Source organism: Thalassophryne amazonica, unplaced genomic scaffold, assembly GCF_902500255.1.
Source record: "Thalassophryne amazonica unplaced genomic scaffold, fThaAma1.1, whole genome shotgun sequence".
Lineage (NCBI taxonomy): Eukaryota > Metazoa > Chordata > Actinopteri > Batrachoidiformes > Batrachoididae > Thalassophryne > Thalassophryne amazonica.
Window position 1 is genome coordinate 9,101 of NW_022986412.1, and position 24,304 is coordinate 33,404.

Genomic DNA, 24,304 nt, shown 5'->3' on the forward strand with positions numbered 1-24,304 from the left:
TGGTTAGACTCTTTCTCTCCGATTGTTCTGTCTGAGTTATTTTCATTAGTTACTTCATCCATCAACATGTTTATTAGACCCCATTCCTACCAGGCTGCTCAAGGAAGCCCTACCATTATTTAATGCTTCGATCTTAAATATGATCAATCTATCTTTGTTAGTTGGCTATGTACCACAGGCTTTTAAGGTGGCAGTAATTAAACCATTACTTAAAAAGCCATCACTTGACCCAGCTATCTTAGCTAATTATAGGCCAATCTCCAACCTTCCTTTTCTCTCAAAAATTCTTGAAAGGGTAGTTGTTGGGGAAAGTGTAGTGACACGGACCCACAACAGGGGGCGCAATGAACGGTCAATAGATGAGCCAAAAGGTAACAATTTAATGTTGTGAATGTGCACAACGAATATACAGACAACACAGAATCTGATAGCAGTCAATCCACAAAAGTGACGTGTGGGCAGGCTCGAGGATAGAAGACGTCTGTCCTGAGAAGAGCCGGAACCACACGATTTCCACCGCCACAGAACCCGGTGAATACTGGAGCCGCCAAGTCCCAAATTCCCAGGTGATCACCGTCCCCGACTGTCGGATCTGGTACTGCTGGCGAGGAGCACAAACAGTGAGACGTGGGTGTGTGCACACCCAGTAACAAAAACAGTCAGAAGGTGGAAAGTCACCTCCACCTCTAATACACACTCGTGCAGCTCCTGTCAAACACTTATCTGGTTGGGGTGTGAAGCGAAGCCGTCGCGGATTACGCCAACCTCACTGATAAGGCACACCACAGGAACGCAGCTGCAAAATGAATTCAGACTAGGACACAGTTAGTTTCTGGCTCAGGATATTACCTTCACAGGTAGATGATATCTCGGCAACGAGGTGGAGATGATGTCCGGTCTTTATGGAGTGAGATGATGTAGAGTAGATGGGTGACAGCTGTCAAGAGATAATGAGTGACAGCTGTCACCCCCGGCTGTGTCAGTGGCGGTGGCGCCCTCTCGTGCCTGAAGCCCGCACTTCAGGCAGGGCGCCCTCTGGTGGTGGGCCAGCAGTACCTCCTCTTCAGGCAGCCCACACAACAGGGACCCCCCCCCCCCCCCCCCCCCCCTCAACGGGCGCCTCCTGGCGCCTGACCAGGCTTGTCCGGGTGGCGGCGGGTAGAAACGGCCAGGAGGGCCGGATCCAGGATGAAGCTCCTTTTCACCCAGGAGCATTCCTCGGGGCCATACCCCTCCCAGTCCACCAAATACTGGAACCCCCGGCCCATCCGACGGACGTCCAGGAGCCGGCGCACCGTCCAAGCCAGCTCACCGTCGATGATCCGGGCAGGAGGCGGCACCGGTCCGGGAGCACAGAGGGGTGAGGTGTGGTGAGGTTTGATTCGTGACACGTGAAAAACTGGGTGGATCCGCAGTGAAGCTGGGAGTCGGAGCTTCACTGCGGCAGGACTGAGGATTTTGAGGATTTCGTAAGGTCCGATGTACCTGTCCTTGAGCTTTGGGGAGTCCACCTGGTGGTGGGCCAGCAGTACCTCCTCTTCAGGCGGCCCACACAACAGTAGTTGTAAAACAGCTAACTGATCATCTGCAGAGGAATGGTCTATTGAAGAGTTTCAGTCAGGGTTTAGAATTCATCATAGTACAGAAACAGCATTACATTACAGGTTACAAATGATCTTCTTATGGCCTCGGACAGTGGACTCATCTCTGTGCTTGTTCTGTTAGACCTCAGTGCTGCTTTTGATACTGTTGACCATAAAATTTTATTGTGAGATTAGAGCATGCCATAGGTATTAAAGGCACTGCGCTGCGGTGGTTTGAATCATATTTATCTAATAGATTACAATTTGTTCATGTAAATGGGGAATCTTCTTCACAGACTAAGGTTAATTATGGAGTTCCACAAGGTTCTGTGCTAGGACCAATTTTATTCACTTTATACATGCTTCCCTTAGGCAGTATTATTAGACAGCATTGCTTAAATTTTCATTGTTACGCAGATGATACTCAGCTTTATCTATCCATGAAGCCAGAGGACACACACCCATTAGCTAAACTGCAGGATTGTCTTACAGACATAAAGACATGGATGACCTCTAATTTCTTGCTTTTAAACTCAGATAAACTGAAGTTATTGTACTTGGCCCCACAATCTTAGAAACATGGTGTCTAACCAGATCCTTACTCTGGATGGCATTACCCTGACCTCTAGTAATACTGTGAGAAATCTTGGAGTCATTTTTGATCAGGATATGTCATTCAAAGCGCATATTAAACAAATATGTAGGACTGCTTTTTTGCATTTACGCAATATCTCTAAAATTAGAAAGGTCTTGTCTCAGAGTGATGCTGAAAAACTAATTCATGCATTTATTTCCTCTAGGCTGGACTATTGTAATTCATTATTATCAGGTTGTCCTAAAAGTTCCCTGAAAAGCCTTCAGTTAATTCAAATGCTGCAGCTAGAGTACTGACAGGGACTAGAAGGAGAGAGCATATCTCACCCATATTGGCCTCTCTTCATTGGCTTCCTGTTAATTCTAGAATAGAATTTAAAATTCTTCTTCTTACTTATAAGGTTTTGAATAATCAGGTCCCATCTTATCTTAGGGACCTCATAGTACCATATCACCCCAATAGAGCGCTTCGCTCTCAGACTGCAGGCTTACTTGTAGTTCCTAGGGTTTGTAAGAGTAGAATGGGAGGCAGAGCCTTCAGCTTTCAGGCTCCTCTCCTGTGGAACCAGCTCCCAATTCAGATCAGGGAGACAGACACCCTCTCTACTTTTAAGATTAGGCTTAAAACTTTCCTTTTTGCTAAAGCTTATAGTTAGGGCTGGATCAGGTGACCCTGAACCATCCCTTAGTTATGCTGCTATAGACGTAGACTGCTGGGGGGTTCCCATGATGCACTGAGTGTTTCTTTCTCTTTTTGCTCTGTATGCACCACTCTGCATTTAATCATTAGTGATCAATCTCTGCTCCCCCTCCACAGCATGTCTTTTTCCTGGTTCTCTCCCTCAGCCCCAACCAGTCCCAGCAGAAGACTGCCCCTCCCTGAACCTGGTTCTGCTGGAGGTTTCTTCCTGTTAAAAAGGAGTTTTTCTTTCCCACTGTAGCCAAGTGCTTGCTCACAGGGGGTTGTTTTGACCGTGGGGTTTTTTCCGTAATTATTGTATGCCTTGCCTTACAATATAAAGCGCCTTGGGGCAACTGTTTGTTGTGATTTGGCGCTATATAAATAAAATTGATTTGATGTGCATGGGATTCAGAATTAGCATATATTCTTGAAATAATGAAAAAAAAAATCATAAATTCTAGTTTTCTATGTTTTTTCATGTTACAGTGTTGAATCATTGAGTTTGATGACCACAATATCACAAAGAAAATGATTAAAATAAAGAAAAGATGGAAGCAACTTGCCCGTCTCTGTTGTCCAGTTGTCCAAAAGACTCCAGTGATGTCACTTCCTGATGGACATGCTGTTATGGACCAGACCATTGTGTTTATGGGGGGGAGAATGATTCATGTGAGGGTTGAGGGGTTACCCAGGTACAGAACTAAATGATGTGATTTTAATGAATATTAACAATTAATTCAAACAAAATCCACCAGCAGCAAAAGAGCACAAATAGATGTTTTGGTTGATATCAAAAATTTATTGACTTTTTAAATGTTTTTATTTGGTATTTTCAAAGTATACTTTCATTGAGGCCACGAGGGACATGACAAAATACGTGGTGTCAACTGAAAAAATGTTTTTATTTCTCATACAAAGATAAAATTAAGTTCATGTTTTTACAATGTTTTAAAGGACATGTTTCAAAGTTTATATAAAGCTGTTTAAATATAAATTTTGGTGACCCAATAGATGAAATACACCTCAAGAAGTGAGAGGGACTCAAACTGTGCCATTGTCGTGGAATGACGCAAGTACAAAGGCAGTGCAGTTGTGCTTGTGTGTAATGCTGCACTATTTTCTGTCCAGGATAAACCAGACCCAGGACCAAAACTGAAGAGAATCATTTTTAAGGGATGACAGATGTGTAACTCTTTGCTTTCTGCCCTTGTGGTGAATCCTTAGATTTAAAAAAAGAGTGATAACTTCCACCATTCTGCATGAAGTGACTGAAATGACTCGTCTCAGTCTTGTACATGTGTTTCTTTCACAAATGAGGCTGACCATGATGTCCAATGAAGCCCTGCTCAGAGACCAGAGTCTGTGACCTCTGATTGGTTTTCATTTGAAGATGACAGGAAGTGGAACAATGACACTGAGTTCACATGTGAAAAGGACTTTGGAGATAAGAACGATAAAGTCATGGTCAAAGTAGAAACAGCTGTTCTCATGGAAAACGTTCCCTGTGAAAAACAATGAATTACTTCACACCCCTCCAGAAAGTGTTTCCCAAACTCAGCACTCGGCGGTCCATGTGGGAACTCCGGGATTCTTCAGGCACAACCCCCTCCAAGCTAACTTTGATTCTTGTGTCCTCAGAGATCCACAGAAGTGGTCCCACCTGTCCTCAGCAGTCAGCGTGTGGAGATTCAACAAAGCCCCCCTGAGCCGGAGCTCAGCTTCTTGGAGATGCTGCCCAACAAGACCATCCCTCACAACACGGCCAACAACCTCACACAGGTCCTGGATCAGGCTCCAGCAACACACACACACACACACAGTCCAAACACACACACACAGAGTCCAACAAACACACACACACACACACAGTCCAAACACACACACACAGAGTCCAACAAACACACACACACACAGTCCAACACACACACACAGAGTCCAACAAACACACACACACACAGTCCAAACACACACACACAGAGTCCAACAAACACACACACACACACACAGTCCAAACACACACACACAGAGTCCAACAAACACACACACACACAGTCCAAACACACACACACACAGAGTCCAACAAACACACACACACACAGTCCAAACACACACACAGAGTCCAACAAACACACACACACACAGTCCAAACACACACACACAGTCCAAACACCACACACACAGTCCAAACACACACACACAGTCCAAACACACACACACAGAGTCCAACAACACACACACACACACACACACAGTCCAAACACACACACACAGAGTCCAACAAACACACACACACACACACACAGTCCAAACACACACACAGAGTCCAACACACACACACACACAGTCCAACACACACACACAGAGTCCAACAAACACACACACACACACACAGTCCAAACACACACACACAGAGTCCAACAAACACACACACACACAGTCCAACACACACACAGAGTCCAACAAACACACCCACACACATCCAAACACCACACAGAGTCCAACAAACACACACACACACCACAGTCCAAACACACACACACAGAGTCCAACAAACACACACACCAGTCCAAACACACACACACAGAGTCCAACAAACACACACACACACACACAGTCCAAACACACACACACAGAGTCCAACAAACACACACACACACACAGTCCAAAACACACACACACAGAGTCCAACAACACACACACACACACACAGTCCAAACACACACACAACAGAGTCCAACAAACACACACACACACAGTCCAAACACCACACCACAGAGTCCAACCAAACACACACACCCACACACACAGTCCAACACACACCACACAGAGTCCAACAAACACACACACACACACAGTCCAAACACACACACACAGAGTCCAACAAACACACACACACACACACACAGTCCAAACACACACACACGAAGTCCAACAAACACACACACACACACACAGTCCAAACACACACACACAGAGTCCAACAAACACACACACACACACACACAGTCCAAACACACACACACAGAGTCCAACAAACACACACACACACAGTCCAAACACACACACACAGAGTCCAACAAACACACACACACAGAGTCCAACAAACACACACACACACAGTCCAAACACACACACACACACACACACACACACACACACAGAGTCCAACAAACACACAGAGTCCAACAAACACACACACACACAGTCCAAACACACACACACACACACAGAGTCCAACAAAACACACAGAGTCCAACAAACACACACACACACAGTCCAAACACACACACACACACACACAGTCCAACAAACACACACACACACACAGTCCAAACACACACACACACACACACACACACACCACACACACCCACACACACACACCACACACACACACAGAGAGCAAACAAACACACACACACACAGTCCAAACACACACACACACACAGAGTCCAACAAACACACACACACACACACAGTCCAAACACACACACACACACACAGTCCAAACACACACAGAGAGTCCAACAAAACACACACACACACACACACACACACACACACACACACACACCACACACAGTCCAAACACACACCAGAGCGTCCCAACAAACACCTACACAGCCAAACACACGTCCAACACACACACACACACACACAGTCCAAACACACACACACAGAGTCCAACAAACACACACACACACAGTCCAAAACACACACACACACAGAGTCCAACAAACACACACACACAACACACACACACACACACACACACACACACACACACAACACCCCCAGATGTCCAACAACACACACACACACACACACACACACAGAGTCCAACAAACACCCACACACACAGTCCAAACACACACACACACAGAGTCCAACAAACACACACACACACAGTCCAAACACACACACACACAGAGTCCAACAAACACACACACAGAGTCCAACAAACACACACACACACACACACACACACACACACACAGAGTCCAACAAACACACACACACACAGTCCAAACACACACACACACACACAGAGTCCAACAAACACACACACACAGTCCAAACACACACACACACACACACACACACACCACACACACACCACACACACACACACACACACAGAGTCCAAACACACACACACACACACACACACACACACACACACACACACACACACACACAGAGTCCAACAAACACACACACACACAGCCAAAAACACACACACACACACACACACACACACACACACACCACACACACACACACACACACACACACACACACACACACACACAGAGAGAGTCCAACAAACACACACACACACACACACAGAGTCCAACAAACACACACACACACAGTCCAAACACACACACACACACACACACACACACACACAGAGTCCAACAAACACACACACACACACACAGCCAAAACACACACAGAGTCCAACAAACACACACACACACACACAGTCCAAACACACACACACACACACAGAGTCCAACAAACACACACACACACACAGCCAAAACACACACAGAGTCCAACAAACACACACACACACACACACACACACACACACACAGTCCAAACACACACACACACACAGAGTCCAACAAACACACACACACACACAGCCAAAACACACACAGAGTCCAACAAACACACACACAACCAAGGTCCAACACACACCCTGCGCGCAGAGTCCAAGGAACACACACACACAGAGAGTCCAACACACACACAATCCAAACACACACACAGAATCCAACAAACACACACACACAGTCCAAACATCTACACACACACACACACACACAGTCCAACAACACACACCACACAGCCAAAACACACACACACACACAGTCCAACAAACACACACACACACACAGAGTCCAACAAACACACACACACACACACACACAGAGTCCAACAAACACACACACACACACACAGTCCAAACACACACACACCACACACACACACACACACACACACACACACACACACACACACACACACACAGAGTCCAACAAACACACACACACACACACACACCACACACACACACACACACACACACACAGTCCAACACACACACACACACACACACACACAGAGTCCAACACACACACACACACACAGAGTCCAACAAAAACACACACACACAGTCCAAACACACACACACACACACACACACACACACACACACACACACAGAGTCCAACAAACACACACACACACAGCCAAAACACACACACACACAGAGTCCAACAAACACACACACACACAGCCAAAACACACACACACACACACACACAGAGTCCAACAAACACACACACACACACACACACACACACACACAGAGTCCAACAAACACACACACACACAGTCCAAACACACACACACACACACAGAGTCCAACAACACACACACACACACAGCCAAAACACACACAGAGTCCAACAAACACACACACACACACACACACACACACAGTCCAAACACACACACACACACACACACACATAGAGTCCAACAAACACACACACACACACACAGCCAAAACACACACAGAGTCCAACAAACACACACACACACACACACAGTCCAAACACACACACACACACACACACACACAGCCAAAACACACACAGAGTCCAACAAACACACACACACACAGTCCAAACACACACATGCGCACAGAGTCCAAGGAACACACACACACAGAGAGTCCAACACACACACACACACAATCCAAACACACACACAGAATCCAACAAACACACACACACAGTCCAAACATCTACACACACACACACACACACACACACACACACACACACACACACACACACACACACACACACACAGTCCAACAAACACACACAGACAGTCCAAACATCTACACACACACACACACACACACACAGACACACACACAGAGTCCAACAAACACACACACACACACACAGCCAAAACACACACAGAGTCCAACAAACACACACACACACAGAGTCCAACAAACACACACACACACACAGCCAAAACACACACAGAGTCCAACAAAACACACACACACACACACAGTCCAAACACACACACACACACACACACACACACACACACAGAGTCCAACAAACACACACACACACAGCCAAAACACACACAGAGTCCAACAAACACACACACACACACAGTCCAAACACACACACGCGCGCAGAGTCCAAGGAACACACACACACAGAGAGTCCAACACACACACACACACACACACAATCCAAACACACACACAGAATCCAACAAACACACACACACAGTCCAAACATCTACACACACACACACACAGTCCAACAAACACACACAGACAGTCCAAACATCTACACACACACACACACACACACACACACACACAGTCCAACAAACACACACACACACAGTCCAAACACACACACACGGTTCACACACACACACACACTCTCGCACACACACACACACACACACACAGAGTCCAACAAACACACAGACAAACACAGAATACATCAAACACACACACACACACACACACATTCCAACAAACACACAAACACAGAATACAACAAACACACACACCAACACAGAATACAACAAATACACACACACACACACACACACAGTCCAACAAACACACACACACACACACACACACAAAATGTTGGGAAAGTGTAGTGACACGGACCCACAACAAGCGGCGTAAATGAATGGACAATGAAAGAGTCGAATATGAACACATTACTGTTGTGAATGAGCACAACCGAAATACAGAGGATTACAGAATTTTGCAAACAGTCAATCCACAAAGGTGACGTGTGGGCAGGCTCGAGGATAGAAGACGTCTGTCCTGAGAGGAACCGGAACCACACGATTTCCTCCGCCACCGAACCCGGAGAATACTGGAGCCGCCAAGTCTCGAGTCCCCAGGTGGCCACCGTCTCCGAATGTCGGATCTGGTACTGCTGGTGAGGAGCAAAAACAGTGAGATGTGGGTGCGTGAACACCCAGTAACAACAATGGTGGGAATTCCACCTCCACCTCTAACACAGTAACACACTTAGTGCAGAACCTGAGGGCTACTTAGTTTGACGTGTGGAGTGAAGTCTGTCACCCGTCACGTTTCCCCAAACTCAGCGTCCCGCTGCAAGTAGAATCCTCAGGCGCTCCTGCAACAAACTCAGAGAAATTACGTGCGTAAGGCACAGTCAAAACAGCTGAGAGTTTACCTTCACAGATAGAAGATATCTCGGCAACGAGGTGGAGATGACGTCCAGTTTTTATGGAGTGGAATGATGAAGTGAAGATGGATGACAGCTGTCATGAGATAATGAGTGACAGCTGTCACCCCCGGCTGTGTCCGTGGCGGCAGCGCCCTCTCGTGCCTGAAGCCCGCACTTCAGGCAGGGCGCCCTCTGGTGGTGGGCCAGCAGTACCTCCTCTTCTGGCGGCCCACACAACAGGACCCCCCTTCAGCGGGCGCCTCCTGGCGCCCGACCAGGCTTGTCCGGGTGACGGCGGCAGAAATCGGCCAGGCGGGCCGGGTCCAGGATGAAGCTCCTTTTCACGCAGGAGCATTTTTCGGGTCCATACCCCTCCCAGTCCACTGGAACCCCCGGCCCATTCGACGGATGTCCAGGAGCCGGCGCACTGTCCAAGCCGGCTCCCCGTCAATGATCCGGGCAGGAGTGAAGCCGGGAGCTGGAGCTTCACTGCAGCAGGACTGAGGATTTTGACGATCTTGAATGGTCCAATGAACCTGTCCATCAGTTTGGGGGAGTCCACCTGCAGGGGAATGTCCTTGGTTGATAACCACACCTCCTGCCCGGGCTGGTATGCAGGGGCCGGGGACTGCCGGCGGTCTGCATGGATTTTAGCCCTCGTCCGGGCCTTCAACAAGGCAGAACGTGCGGTGCGCCACAACCGACGGCACCTCCGCAGGTGGGCCTGGACCGAGGGCACACCGACCTCTCCCTCCACCATGGGAAATAATGGGGGCTGGTACCCCAGACACACCTCAAACGGGGAGAGGCCGGTAGCAGAAAACACCTGACTGTTATGCGCATACTCGATCCAGGCCAGATGGTCACTCCAGGCCGTCGGGTGCATGGATGTCACACAGCGGAGGGTCTGTTCCAACTCTTGGTTGGCCCGTTCTGCCTGTCCGTTCGTCTGTGGGTGGTACCCGGACGAGAGGCTCACGGTGGCCCCCAGTTCTCTGCAGAAACTCCTCCAGACTTGAGCGGAAAACTGGGGACCACGATCCGAGACTACGTCAGTTGGTATCCCATGCAGACGGACGACATGGTGGACCAGGAGGTCAGCAGTCTCCTGGGCCGTTGGGAGCTTCGGGAGGGCCACGAAGTGGACCGCCTTGGAGAATCGGTCCGCTATCGTGAGGATGGTCGTCATGCCCTGGGACGGCGGGAGGCCCGTGACGAAATCCAGGCTGATATGGGACCAGGGGCGATGAGGAACCGGAAACAGTTGGAGGAGTCCCTGGGTTTTTGAGTGGTCCGCCTTGCCCCTGGCACAGGTGGTGCAGGCCTGGATATACTCCTGGACGTCAGCTTCCATAGACGCCCACCAGAAGCGCTGCCGGACAACTGCCACGGTCCTTCGCACCCCTGGATGACAGGAGAGCTTGGAACCGTGACAGAAATCCAAGACTGCAGCTCTGGCTTCTGGTGGGACGTACATACGATTCTTCGGACCAGTTCCGGGGTCCGGGCTCCGTGCCAGGGCCTCCCGGACAGTCTTCTCCACGTCCCAGGTGAGGGTAGCCACGATAGTGGACTCTGGAATGATGGGCTCCGGTGGATCCGACAGCTCTGTTTTGACTTCGTCTTCGTGTACCCGGGACAAGACATCTGATCTTTGGTTCTTGGTCCCGGGGCGATAGGTGATCCGGAAGTCAAAACGCCCGAAGAACAGTGACCAGCGGGCTTGCCTGGGGTTCAGCCGCTTGGCGGTCCTGATATACTCCAGGTTCCGATGGTCAGTGAAAACCGTGAACGGCACAGACGCTCCCTCCAACGGGTGTCTCCACTCCTCAAGAGCCTCTTTCACTGCAAGGAGTTCTCGGTTGCCGACGTCATAGTTCCGTTCAGCCGGGGTCAACCTGCGAGAAAAGTAGGCACACGGGTGAAGAACCTTATCGGTCTCTCCGCTCTGGGACAGCACGGCTCCTATCCCTGAGTCAGAGGCGTCCACTTCAACCACAAACTGGCGGCAAGGGTCGGGCTGCACCAAAACTGGTGCAGTCGAGAACCGCCGTTTCAACTCCCTGAACGCGGCTTCGCACCGATCTGACCAGGTGAAGGGGACTTTTGGAGAGGTCAGGGCTGTCAGGGGGCTAACTACCTGACTGTAGCCCTTAATGAACCTCCTGTAGAAATTTGCAAAGCCGAAGAACTGTTGCAGCTTCCTACGGCTTGTCAGTTGGGGCCAATCTCTCACCGCCGCAACCTTGGCCGGATCAGGGGCGACGGAGTTGGAGGAGATGATAAACCCCAGGAAGGACAAAGAGGTGCGGTGAAACTCACACTTCTCGCCCTTCACAAACAGCCGGTTCTCCAACAACCGCTGCAGGACCTGACGTACATGCTGGACATGAGTCTCAGGGTCTGGAGAAAAAATGAGTATATCGTCCAGATATACGAAGACGAATCGGTGCAGGAAGTCCCGCAAGACGTCATTAACCAAAGCTTGGAACGTTGCGGGGGCGTTAGTGAGGCTGAACGGCATGACCAGGTACTCAAAATGACCTAATGGGGTGTTAAATGCCGTCTTCCACTCGTCTCCCTTCCGGACCCGAACCAGGTGGTACGCATTCCTAAGATCCAACTTGGTGAAGATTTTGGCTCCATGCAGGGGCGTGAACATTGAATCTAACAGGGGCAACGGGTATCGATTGCGAACCGTAATCTCATTTAGTCCCCTGTAATCAATGCATGGACGGAGTCCGCCGTCTTTCTTGCCCACAAAAAAGAAACCTGCACCCATCGGGGAGGTGGAATTCCGGATCAGCCCGGCAGCTAATGAGTCCCGGATGTAGGTCTCCATTGATTCGCGCTCAGGTCGTGAGAGGTTGTACAGCCTGCTGGACGGGAACTCAATGCCCGGAATCAAATCAATGGCACAATCGTACAGACGGTGCGGGGGAAGGGTGAGTGCCAGATCCTTGCTGAAGACATCAGCAAGATCGTGGTACTCAACCGGCACCGCCGTCAGATTGGGAGGGACTTTGACCTCCTCCTTAGCACGTAAACCGGGAGGAACCGAGGATCCTAGACACACCCGATGGCAGGTTTCGCTCCACTGAACCACCACCCCAGACGGCCAATCAATCCGGGGATTGTGTTTCAGAATCCACGGGAAGCCCAAAATCACGCAGGACGTAGAAGGAGTCACAAAAAACTCGATCTCCTCCCGATGATTTCCAGACACCACCAGAGTTACAGGTTGTGTCTTGTGCGTGATTAAAGGGAGAAGGGTGCCATCTAGTGCCCGCACCTGCAATGGCGAAGGGAGCGCCACCAGAGGGAGCCCTACCTCCCTAGCCCATCTGCTGTCTAGCAGATTCCCTTCTGACCCCGTGTCCACCAGTGCTGGGGCTTGAAGGGTTAAATCCCCGCTCAGGACTGTAACTGGGAGTCGTGTGGAAATATGTGTATGTCCCACATGAATGTCTTGGCCCACCCTAAGCCCAGTTTCTAGGGGCGGGCGTTGGTGTTTAACCGCTTGGGGCAGTCTCTTAACTGATGATCCTTCCCACTGTAGCCAAGTGCTTGCTCACAGGGGGTCGTTTTGACCGTTGGGGTTTTACATAATTATTGTATGGCCTTGCCTTACAATATAAAGTGCCTTGGGGCAACTGTTTGTTGTGATTTGGCGCTATATAAAAAAATTGATTGATTGATTGATTGATTGATTGATTGATTGATTGATTGATTGATTGATGCTCACTCCCCGCGGGCCAGCCTCCTCTGTCTGTTAGGTGGTCTAAATGTGGCCCTGCTCGTGTCCATAGCTTCATCAGCAGGGGGAGCTTTAGCCACACGGAGCGTTCAGGCTGTGGAGCGTGGGGAGGGCGGAACCTTTTCGGACCTGGAAGGGAGAGGGACAGCACGTGCCCGGCCACGTCCTTCATCTCGCTCCCAACAGCGTTCCTCTAACCGATTGTCTAAACGTATGACGAGATCAATAAGCCCATCTAAATCCCACGGTTCTTCCTTGGCTACCAGGTGCTCCTTCAGGACCGACCACAGTCCGTTTATGAAGGCGGCGCGGAGCGCAACGTTATTCCAGCCGGACCTCGCAGCCGCGATGCGGAAGTCGACTGCATATTCGGCTGCACTCCGGCGCCCCTGTCTCATTGACAGCAGTACTGCTGAAGCAGTCTCTCCTCTGTTAGAGTGATCAAAAACCGTTTTGAACTCCCTCACAAACCCAGTATAAGTGATGAGGAGCCGTGAATTTTGCTCCCAAAGCACCGTAGCCCAAGTGCATGCCTCACCACGATGCAAGTTAATCACATAAGCCACCTTACTGGCGTCAGACGCGTACATTACGGGACGTTGTGCAAAGACGAGCGAACACTGCATAAGAAAGTCCGCGCACGTCTCCATACAACCTCCGTATGGCTCTGGGGGACTTATGTATGCTTCAGGGGATGGTGCGGGGGGGTGGGTCGTTGAATGACCAGTGGAACGTCTATATTCTGCACCGGGTCAGCAGGAGGACGAGCTGCAGCAGCGCCCTGAGCGCGCGCTTCCACCTGCACGGTGAGAGCCTCCATCCTGCGATTAAGGATGATGTTTTGCTCGGTCATCAGATCCAACCGAGCAGTAAAGGCGGTGAGGATTTGCTGCAACTCACCAATCACGCCTCCTGCAGACGCCTGTGCACCCTGCTCTTCCATTGGTTGTCCAACAGATGGTTGACGCCCCTCGGGATCCATGACGCTGGCCGAGATATCCTGTTGGGAAAGTGTAGTGACACGGACCCACAACAGGGGGCGTAAATGAATGGACAATGAAAGAGTCGAATATGAACACTTTACTGTTGTGAATGAGCACAACCACAATACAGAGGATTACAGAATTTTGCAAACAGTCAATCCACAAAGGCGACGTGTGGGCAGGCTCGAGGATAGAAGACGTCTGTCCTGAGAGGAACCGGAACCACACGATTTCCTCCGCCACCAAACCCGGAGAATGCTGGAGCCGCCAAGTCCCGAGTCCCCAGGTGGCCACCGTCTCCGAATGTCGGATCTGGTACTGCTGGCTAGGAGCAAAAACAGTGAGATGTGGGTGTGTGAACACCCAGTAACAACAATGGTGGGAATTCCACCTCCACCTCTAACACAGTAACACACTTAGTGCAGAACCTGAGGGCTACTTAGTTTGACGTGCGGAGTGAAGTCCGTCACCCGTCACGTTTCCCCAAATTCAGTGTCCCGCTGCAAGTAGAATCCTCAGGCGCTCCTGCAACAAACTCAGAGAAATTACGTGCGTAAGGCACAGTCAAAACAGCTGAGAGTTTACCTTCACAGATAGAAGATATCTCGGCAACGAGGTGGAGATGACGTCCGGTTTTTATGGAGTGGAATGATGAAGTGAAGATGGATGACAGCTGTCATGAGATAATGAGTGACAGCTGTCACCCCCGGCTGTGTCCGTGGCGGCAGCGCCCTCTCGTGCCTGAAGCCCGCACTTCAGGCAGGGTGCCCTCTGGTGGTGGGCCAGCAGTACCTCCTCTTCTGGCGGCCCACACAACACAAAATCCAGCAAACACGCACAGTCCAACAAGCACACACATACACACACGCATACACACACACACACACACACACACACACACATACACACACACACAGTGTGGAGTCACGGTGTGGGGTTACGGTGTGGGGTCACGGTGTGGAGTTATGGTGTGGAGTCACGGTGTAGGGACACAGTGTGGAGTCACGGTGTGGGGTTACGGTGTGGAGTTATGGTGTGGAGTCACAGTGTAGGGTCACAGTGTGGAGTCACGGTGTGGGGTTACGGTGTGGGGTCACAGTGTGGAGTTATGGTGTGGAGTCACAGTGTAGGGTCACAGTGTGGAGTCACGGTGTGGGGTTACGGTGTGGGGTCACAGTGTGGAGTTATGGTGTGGAGTCACAGTGTAGGGTCACAGTGTGGAGTCACGGTGTGGGGTTACGGTGTGGGGTCACAGTGTGGAGTTATGGTGTGGGGTCACGGTGTAGGGACACAGTGTGGAGTCACGGTGTGGGATTACGGTGTGGGGTCACAGTGTGGAGTTATGGTGTGGAGTCACAGTGTAGGGTCACAGTGTGGAGTCACGGTGTGGGGTTACGGTGTGGGGTCACAGTGTGGGGTCCCAGTGTGGGGTTATGGTGTGGAGTCATGGTGTAGGGTCACAGTGTGGAGTCACGGTGTGGGGTTACGGTGTGGGGTCACGGTATGGAGTTATGGTGTGGGGTCACAGTGTGGAGTCACGGTGTAGGGTCACAGTGTGGAGTCACGGTGTGGGGTTACGGTGTGGGGTCACGGTGTGGAGTTATGGTGTGGGGTCCCAGTGTGAGGTTATGGTGTGGGGTCCCAGTGTGGAGTCACGGTGTGGGGTCCCAGTGTGGAGTCACGGTGTAGGGTCACAGTGTGGAGTCACGGTGTGGGGTTACGGTGTGGGGTCACGGTGTGGAGTTATGGTGTGGGGTCCCAGTGTGAGGTTATGGTGTGGGGTCCCAGTGTGGAGTCACGGTGTGGGGTCCCAGTGTGGAGTCACGGTGTGGGGTCCCAATGTGGAGTCACGGTGTGGGGTTACGGTGTGGGGTCACAGTGTGGAGTCACTGTGTGGAGTCACTGTGTGGGCCACAGTGTGGCGTCACAGTGTGGGGTTACGGTGTGGGGTCACGGTGTGGGGTCATGGTGTGGGGTTACGGTGTGGGCCACAGTGTGGCGTCACAGTGTGGGGTTACGGTGTGGGGTCACGGTGTGGGGTCACGGTGTGGAGTCACTGTGTGGGCCACAGTGTGGCGTCACAGTGTGGGGTTACGGTGTGGGGTCACGGTGTGGGGTCATGGTGTGGGGTTACGGTGTGGGCCACAGTGTGGCGTCACAGTGTGGGGTTACGGTGTGGGGTCACGGTGTGGGGTCACAGTGTGGAGTCACTGTGTGGGCCACAGTGTGGCGTCACAGTGTGGGGTTACGGTGTGGGGTCACGGTGTGGGGTCACGGTGTGGAGTCACAGTGTGGGGTTACGGTGTGGGGTAACAGTGTGGAGTTATGGTGTGGGGTTATGATGTGGGGTCACAGTGTGGAGTTATGGTGTGGGGTTATGGTGTGGGGTCACAGTGTGGAGTTATGGTGTGGGGTTATGGTGTGGGGTCACTGTGTGGAGTCACTGTGTGGGCCACAGTGTGGCGTCACAGTGTGGGGTTACGGTGTGGGGTCACGGTGTGGGGTTACGGTGTGGGGTCACAGTGTGGAGTCACTGTGTGGGCCACAGTGTGGCGTCACAGTGTGGTGTCCCAGTGTGAGGTTATGGTGTGGGGTCCCAGTGTGGAGTCACGGTGTGGGGTCCCAATGTGGAGTCACGGTGTGGGTTACGGTGTGGGGTCACAGTGTGGAGTCACTGTGTGGGCCACAGTGTGGCGTCACAGTGTGGGGTTACGGTGTGGGGTCATGGTGTGGGGTCACGGTGTGGAGTCACTGTGTGGGCCACAGTGTGGGGTCACGGTGTGGGGTCACGGTGTGGGGTTACGGTGTGGGGTCACAGTGTGGAGTCACTGTGTGGGCCACAGTGTGGCGTCACAGTGTGGGGTTACGGTGTGGGGTCATGGTGTGGGGTCACGGTGTGGAGTCACGGTGTGGGGTTACGGTGTGGGGTCACAGTGTGGAGTTATGGTGTGGGGTTACGGTGTGGGGTCACAGTTTGGAGTCACGGTGTCGAGTCACGGTGTGGGGTCCCAATGTGGAGTCACGGTGTGGGGTTACGGTATGGGGTCACAGTGTGGAGTCACTGTGTGGGCCATAGTGTGGCGTCACAGTGTGGGGTTACGGTGTGGGGTCACGGTGTGGGGTCACGGTGTGGAGTCACTGTGTGGGCCACAGTGTGGCGTCACAGTGTGGGGTTACGGTGTGGGGTCATGGTGTGGGGTCACGGTGTGGAGTCACGGTGTGGGGTTACGGTGTGGGGTCACAGTGTGGAGTTATGGTGTGGGGTTACGGTGTGGGGTCACAGTTTGGAGTCACGGTGTCGAGTCACGGTGTGGGGTTACGGTGTGGGGTCCCAATGTGGAGTCACGGTGTGGGGTTACGGTGTGGGGTCACAGTGTGGAGTCACTGTGTGGGCCATAGTGTGGCGTCACAGTGTGGGGTTACGGTGTGGGGTCACGGTGTGGGGTCACGGTGTGGGGTTACGGTGTGGGGTCACAGTGTGGAGTCACTGTGTGGGCCACAGTGTGGCGTCACAGTGTGGGGTCACGGTGTGGAGTCACAGTGTGGCGTCACAGTGTGGGGTCACAGTGTGGGGTCACAGTGTGGGGTCACGGTGTGGGGGGTCACAGTGTGGTTTGTATAAACTTGGAGGATTCTGTTTTGTTTTATGCACAATAATAAAGGAAGGCTCTTCTCTTCTTCCCTGCAGGCGTTTCTCCAGAGTGTGGATGAGGTTCTCTCCTCGCCAGGCTTAGTGGAGGTAAATGAGTTCACACTGTTGTGCTGCGATCGCACATGACATAATGTAACATATGTAATTTTGTGAGGACGTTAATCCAAAGCATTTTAACGCTCCATGAGTTTCACGTTCCCACAGTGCGGCGAGCCACGCCAGCAGGAACCTGATATGTGGGAGAGTTACACAGAGTACTGCAGTGTGAAGGCAAACATTGTAATACTCAGTAAAAACACACAGCAGGAGTTGTGCAGAAACACAAGGGGAACTCTTTGTGCTCAGGCTCTCCAGTCACAGCAACTGAGGCTCCTTCACCCACAGTCATGGGTGTCTTGGTGGCTTCCCTCATTACATTAGTTTGTGCATAGTCCCTCAGTTTTTAAGGACAACCTCACTTTAACTAAACTCTCCCACACATTTTAAAAATCTTAATTAATTTAACTGAACCAAGTGTTTTTGTCTGCAGAAAACTGACTGTGAAAGTGAAGATTTAGTTGTCACATTAAACATAATAGAGAAGCTTGAATCGTCGGCTGGACTGGGTTGCTTGACGCGAGGACATTTCGCTTCAAATTGCAGAAGCTTCCTCAGCTAAAATTGTTGCTCTAGTAGTCTGACTTCTCTCTTGACTCTTGTAGAGTCTTCTCTGTGATCCCACACTGTGACCCCACACTGTGATTCCACACCGTGACCCCCTGTAGAGTCTTCTCCACAAGAGTCAAGACAGAGGTCAGACTACCAGAGCAACAATTTTAGCTGAGGAAGCTTCTGTGATTTGAAGCGAAATGTCCTCACGTCAAGCAACCCAGTCCAGTCGAAGATTCAAGCTTCTCTACTATGGAAACCACCTGGAGAACTGAGAGCCTACACAGAAACACATTAAACATGTTTATGGAAATGATGTTCTACTTTACATGTTTCCTTCTTTTATAGCGTTTTGTCTTTGAGATTAAAGCACACAGAGGGTTAGCTGTTTGTAGGGAAACCTGAACAAGAACAACAAGCACAGCTACGTTATCATGTCAAACTCAGAAACTCTCGTCTCAGAAAAGCCAAATTGTTTGTCAACACTCAGTCTGTGTCGCTAAGAAGTGACATTCTTTCACTGTCTGTCACTTATCCAGTGGCAGTACACCAAAGCAGCTCTTCCCACACTTCCCTATACTCTTCAAAGTCCCCTAACTCTTCCTGGGGGATCCCAAGGCGCTTCCAAGCCAGTTGGGAAATATAATCCCTCCAGCATGTCCTGGGTCTTCCCCAGGGTCTCCTCCCAGTTGGACATGCCTGGAAGCCTCCCCAAAGAGACAACCAGGGGGCGTCCTCACCAGATGCCCAAACTACCTCAGCTGGTTCCTTTCCATGTAAAGCAGTAGCAGCTCTACTCTGAGTCTCTCCTGGGTAATTGAGCTTCTCATCCTGTCCTGGAGTGTAAGCCCAGATACCCGGCACAGGAATCTCATTTCTGTGGCTTGTATCCTTGACCTTGCTCTTTCTGTCATTTCCCAAAGTTCATGAGTATGGGTGAGGACGGGACTCTAAAATAGCAGGCGCAGCCCGTGTGTTGAACAGATGGTTTAACCTCCTTTTTCTTCATGTGCTTGCACACTGACAGCAGAAGACAGCGTGGGCATAGCACAGGCTGAAACCCCAAGAACAGGAATAAAACCCACATGTTTCCAATGGAACTTTGGACAGTGTAACCAAGGAGACGGTGCTCACTCTTTTCTGACTGGTTGCTACTGAGTTGCAGGCGGCTCCTGTGGCCAGCGGTCTGATCAGGACGGTGGAGGACATGATGGAACACATGGTGACTAAACTAGAGCCAAGTCCAAACGGCATCATTTCGCTGGGCGGACGGTCTCCTGTAGCAGGTCAGTGTGGGATCAAGCTCCATGTGGATGGGAAGGCTGTGTTACGATGACATCACAAAGGTGCTTTTCCACATAATATTTGATCTGCTGTGAATCCTGCTGGTGTCTTTCTTTGACCTGCCGGTGGAAAAGCCGGCTGAGACTGCATGTTTTCTCTAATGTTATTGTGTGATATTGACTTGTTGGTACACAGATTACACCCTGATGAAGCTCCCGCGGAACCACAACCTGCAGCATTACCGCTTCCCCACGCAGGGCAAGAACTACATCTCCGTGCCCAGGGAGGCTTTCCACGTGCAGAGTGAGAAAAGACGGCGAAAATACACATTTTATCATTTCAAAATGATGAATCACATCAAATAAGGGTTGAGGATGAATAAATTGTTAAATATTAACTGACTTTGTTTTCCTGTTAGGAAGGTGATCTGTGGGTATTATGTGATAAACTGTTTCCCTGCTGTGTTGCAAATGATCTCACTCCCCTTGAAAAATGTGCTTTTGGCAGAATTCTCTTTGAAGTGCAAAAGATTGTTTGTGTCTCAGTCCCAGTGCATCTATGAGCTGAAAAAAGAAAATGACATTAAAACGATGATGTTGTTTCATTTTATATACAACCCCAATTCCAATGAAGTTGGGACGTTGTATAAAATGTAAATACAAACAGAATACAATGATTTTCAAATCCTCTTCAACCTATATTCAACTGAATACACCACAAAGACAAGATATTTAATGTTCAAAGTGATAAACTTTATTGTTTTTGTGCAAATATTTGCTCATTTTGAAATGGATGCCTGCAACAGCTTTCAAAAAAGTTGGGACGGGGCAACAAAAGACTGGGAAAGTTGATCAATGCTCAAAGAACACCTGTTTGCAAACAGGTGAGTGTCATGATTGGGTATAAAAGGCGCACCCCCAAAAGGCTCAGCCGTTCAGAAGCAAAGATGGGGTGAGGATCACCACTTTGTGAACAACTGCATGAAAAAAATAGTCCAACAGTTTAAGAACAATGCTTCTCAACATTCAATTGCAAGGAATTTAGGGATTCCATCATCTACAGTCCATAATATAATCAGAAGATTCAGAGAATCTGGAGAACTTTCTACACATAAGCAGCAAGGCCGAAAACCAACACTGAAGGCAGCACTGCATTACATCATTGTGTAAATGATGTACACAATGATGTACATCATTGTGTACATCACAATGATGGAGCCGAGTCGCCGAGTCTCCAATTCGGAGCCGAGTCTCCGAATTGGAGACTCGGCTCCGCACCGTGGAAAATTCTACAGCTAGCCAGGCCCCTGTAGTCGGTGCGGACCAAGGTAGCTTAGCCGCCGTTAGTTACCCCCTGGCAGATCCCGAGCAGCCGGGAAAGCAGGCTGACTGGGTGACTGTGAGGAGGAAGCGTAGCCCTAAACAGAAGCCCCGTGTACACCGCCAACCCGTTCACATCTCTAACCGTTTTTCCCCACTCGACGACACACCCGCCGAGGATCAAACTCTGGTTATTGGCGACTCTGTTTTGCGAAATGTGAAGTTAGTGACACCAGCAACCATAGTCAATTGTCTTCCGGGGGCCAGAGCAGGCGACATTGAAGGAAATTTGAAACTGCTGGCTAAGGCTAAAGGTAAATTTGGTAAGATTGTAATTCACGTCGGCAGTAATGACACCCGGTTACGCCAATCGGAGGTCACTAAAATTAACATTAAATCGGTGTGTAACTTTGCAAAAACAATGTCGGACTCTGTAGTTTTCTCTGGGCCCCTCCCCAATCAGACCGGGAGTGACATGTTTAGCTGCATGTTCTCCTTGAATTGCTGGCTGTCTGAGTGGTGTCCAAAAAATGAGGTGGGCTTCATAGATAATTGGCAAAGCTTCTGGGGAAAACCTGGTCTTGTTAGGAGAGACGGCATCCATCCCACTTTGGATGGAGCAGCTCTCATTTCTAGAAATCTGGCCAATTTTCTTAAATCCTCCAAACCGTGACTATCCAGGGTTGGTACCAGGAAGCAGAGTTGTAGTCTTACACACCTCTCTGCAGCTTCTCTCCCCCTGCCATCCCCTCATTACCCCATCCCCGTAGAGACGGTGCCTGCTCCCAGACTACCAATAACCAGCAAAAATCTATTAAGCATAAAAATTCAAAAAGAAAAAATAATATAGCACCTTCAACTGCACCACAGACTAAAACAGTTAAATGTGGTCTATTAAACATTAGGTCTCTCTCTTCTAAGTCCCTGTTGGTAAATGATATAATAATTGATCAACATATTGATTTATTCTGCCTAACAGAAACCTGGTTACAGCAGGATGAATATGTTAGTTTAAATGAGTCAACACCCCCGAGTCACACTAACTGTCAGAATGCTCGTAGCACGGGCCGAGGAGGAGGATTAGCAGCAATCTTCCACTCCAGCTTATTAATTAATCAAAAACCCAGACAGAGCTTTAATTCATTTGAAAGCTTGTCTCTTAGTCTTGTCCATCCAAATTGGAAGTCCCAAAAACCAGTTTTATTTGTTATTATCTATCGTCCACCTGGTCGTTACTGTGAGTTTCTCTGTGAATTTTCAGACCTTTTGTCTGACTTAGTGCTTAGCTCAGATGAGATAATTATAGTGGGCGATTTTAACATCCACACAGATGCTGAGAATGACAGCCTCAACACTGCATTTAATCTATTATTAGACTCTATCGGCTTTGCTCAAAAAGTAAATGAGTCCACCCACCACTTTAATCATATCTTAGATCTTGTTCTGACTTATGGTATGGAAATAGAAGACTTAACAGTATTCCCTGAAAACTCCCTTCTGTCTGATCATTTCTTAATAACATTTACATTTACTCTGATGGACTACCCAGCAGTGGGGAATAAGTTTCATTACACTAGACGTCTTTCAGAAAGCGCTGTAACTAGGTTTAAGGATATGATTCCTTCTTTATGTTCTCTAATGCCATATACCAACACAGTGCAGAGTAGCTACCTAAACTCTGTAAGTGAGATAGAGTATCTCGTCAATAGTTTTACATCCTCATTGAAGACAACTTTGGATGCTGTAGCTCCTCTAAAAAAGAGAGCTTTAAATAAGAAGTGCCTGACTCCGTGGTATAACTCACAAACTCGTAGCTTAAAGCAGATAACCCGTAAGTTGGAGAGGAAATGGCGTCTCACTAATTTAGAAGATCTTCACTTAGCCTGGAAAAAGAGTCTGTTGCTCTATAAAAAAGCCCTCCGTAAAGCTAGGACATCTTTCTACTCATCACTAATTGAAGAAAATAAGAATAAGCCCAGGTTTCTTTTCAGCACTGTAGCCAGGCTGACAAAGAGTCAGAGCTCTATTGAGCTGAGTATTCCATTAACTTTAACTAGTAATGACTTCATGACTTTCTTTGCTAACAAAATTTTAACTATTAGAGAAAAAATTACTCATAACCATCCCAAAGACGTATCGTTATCTTTGGCTGCTTTCAGTGATGCCGGTATTTGGTTAGACTCTTTCTCTCCGATTGTTCTGTCTGAGTTATTTTCATTAGTTACTTCATCCAAACCATCAACATGTTTATTAGACCCCATTCCTACCAGGCTGCTCAAGGAAGCCCTACCATTATTTAATGCTTCGATCTTAAATATGATCAATCTATCTTTGTTAGTTGGCTATGTACCACAGGCTTTTAAGGTGGCAGTAATTAAACCATTACTTAAAAAGCCATCACTTGACCCAGCTATCTTAGCTAATTATAGGCCAATCTCCAACCTTCCTTTTCTCTCAAAAATTCTTGAAAGGGTAGTTGTAAAACAGCTAACTGATCATCTGCAGAGGAATGGTCTATTTGAAGAGTTTCA

At 49.3% G+C, this 24,304-nt stretch overlaps 1 protein-coding gene across 1 annotated transcript; it reads left to right on the forward strand.

Annotated features, from left to right (window-relative positions):
• The first annotated feature begins 4,403 nt into the window (after positions 1 to 4,403).
• LOC117506179 (adhesion G-protein coupled receptor D1-like) lies at positions 4,404 to 20,819 on the forward strand. The gene is made up of 4 exons (XM_034165680.1): positions 4,404 to 4,638; positions 18,559 to 18,609; positions 20,336 to 20,456; positions 20,650 to 20,819. Exons 1-4 carry the CDS (start codon positions 4,588 to 4,590, stop codon positions 20,817 to 20,819), a joined length of 393 nt encoding a protein of 130 aa, XP_034021571.1. The 5' UTR covers positions 4,404 to 4,587.
• Positions 20,820 to 24,304: the final 3,485 nt, after the last annotated feature.

Coding starts and splice junctions, on each gene's coding strand:
- LOC117506179 (XM_034165680.1), top strand. CDS start 4,588: ATGCTGCCCAACAAGACCATCCCTCACAACACGGCCAACAACCTCACA. Junction 4,639..18,558: donor CGGCCAACAACCTCACACAG/GTCCTGGATCAG, acceptor TCTTCCCTGCAG/GCGTTTCTCCAGAGTGTGGA. Junction 20,457..20,649: donor CGGACGGTCTCCTGTAGCAG/GTCAGTGTGGGA, acceptor GTTGGTACACAG/ATTACACCCTGATGAAGCTC.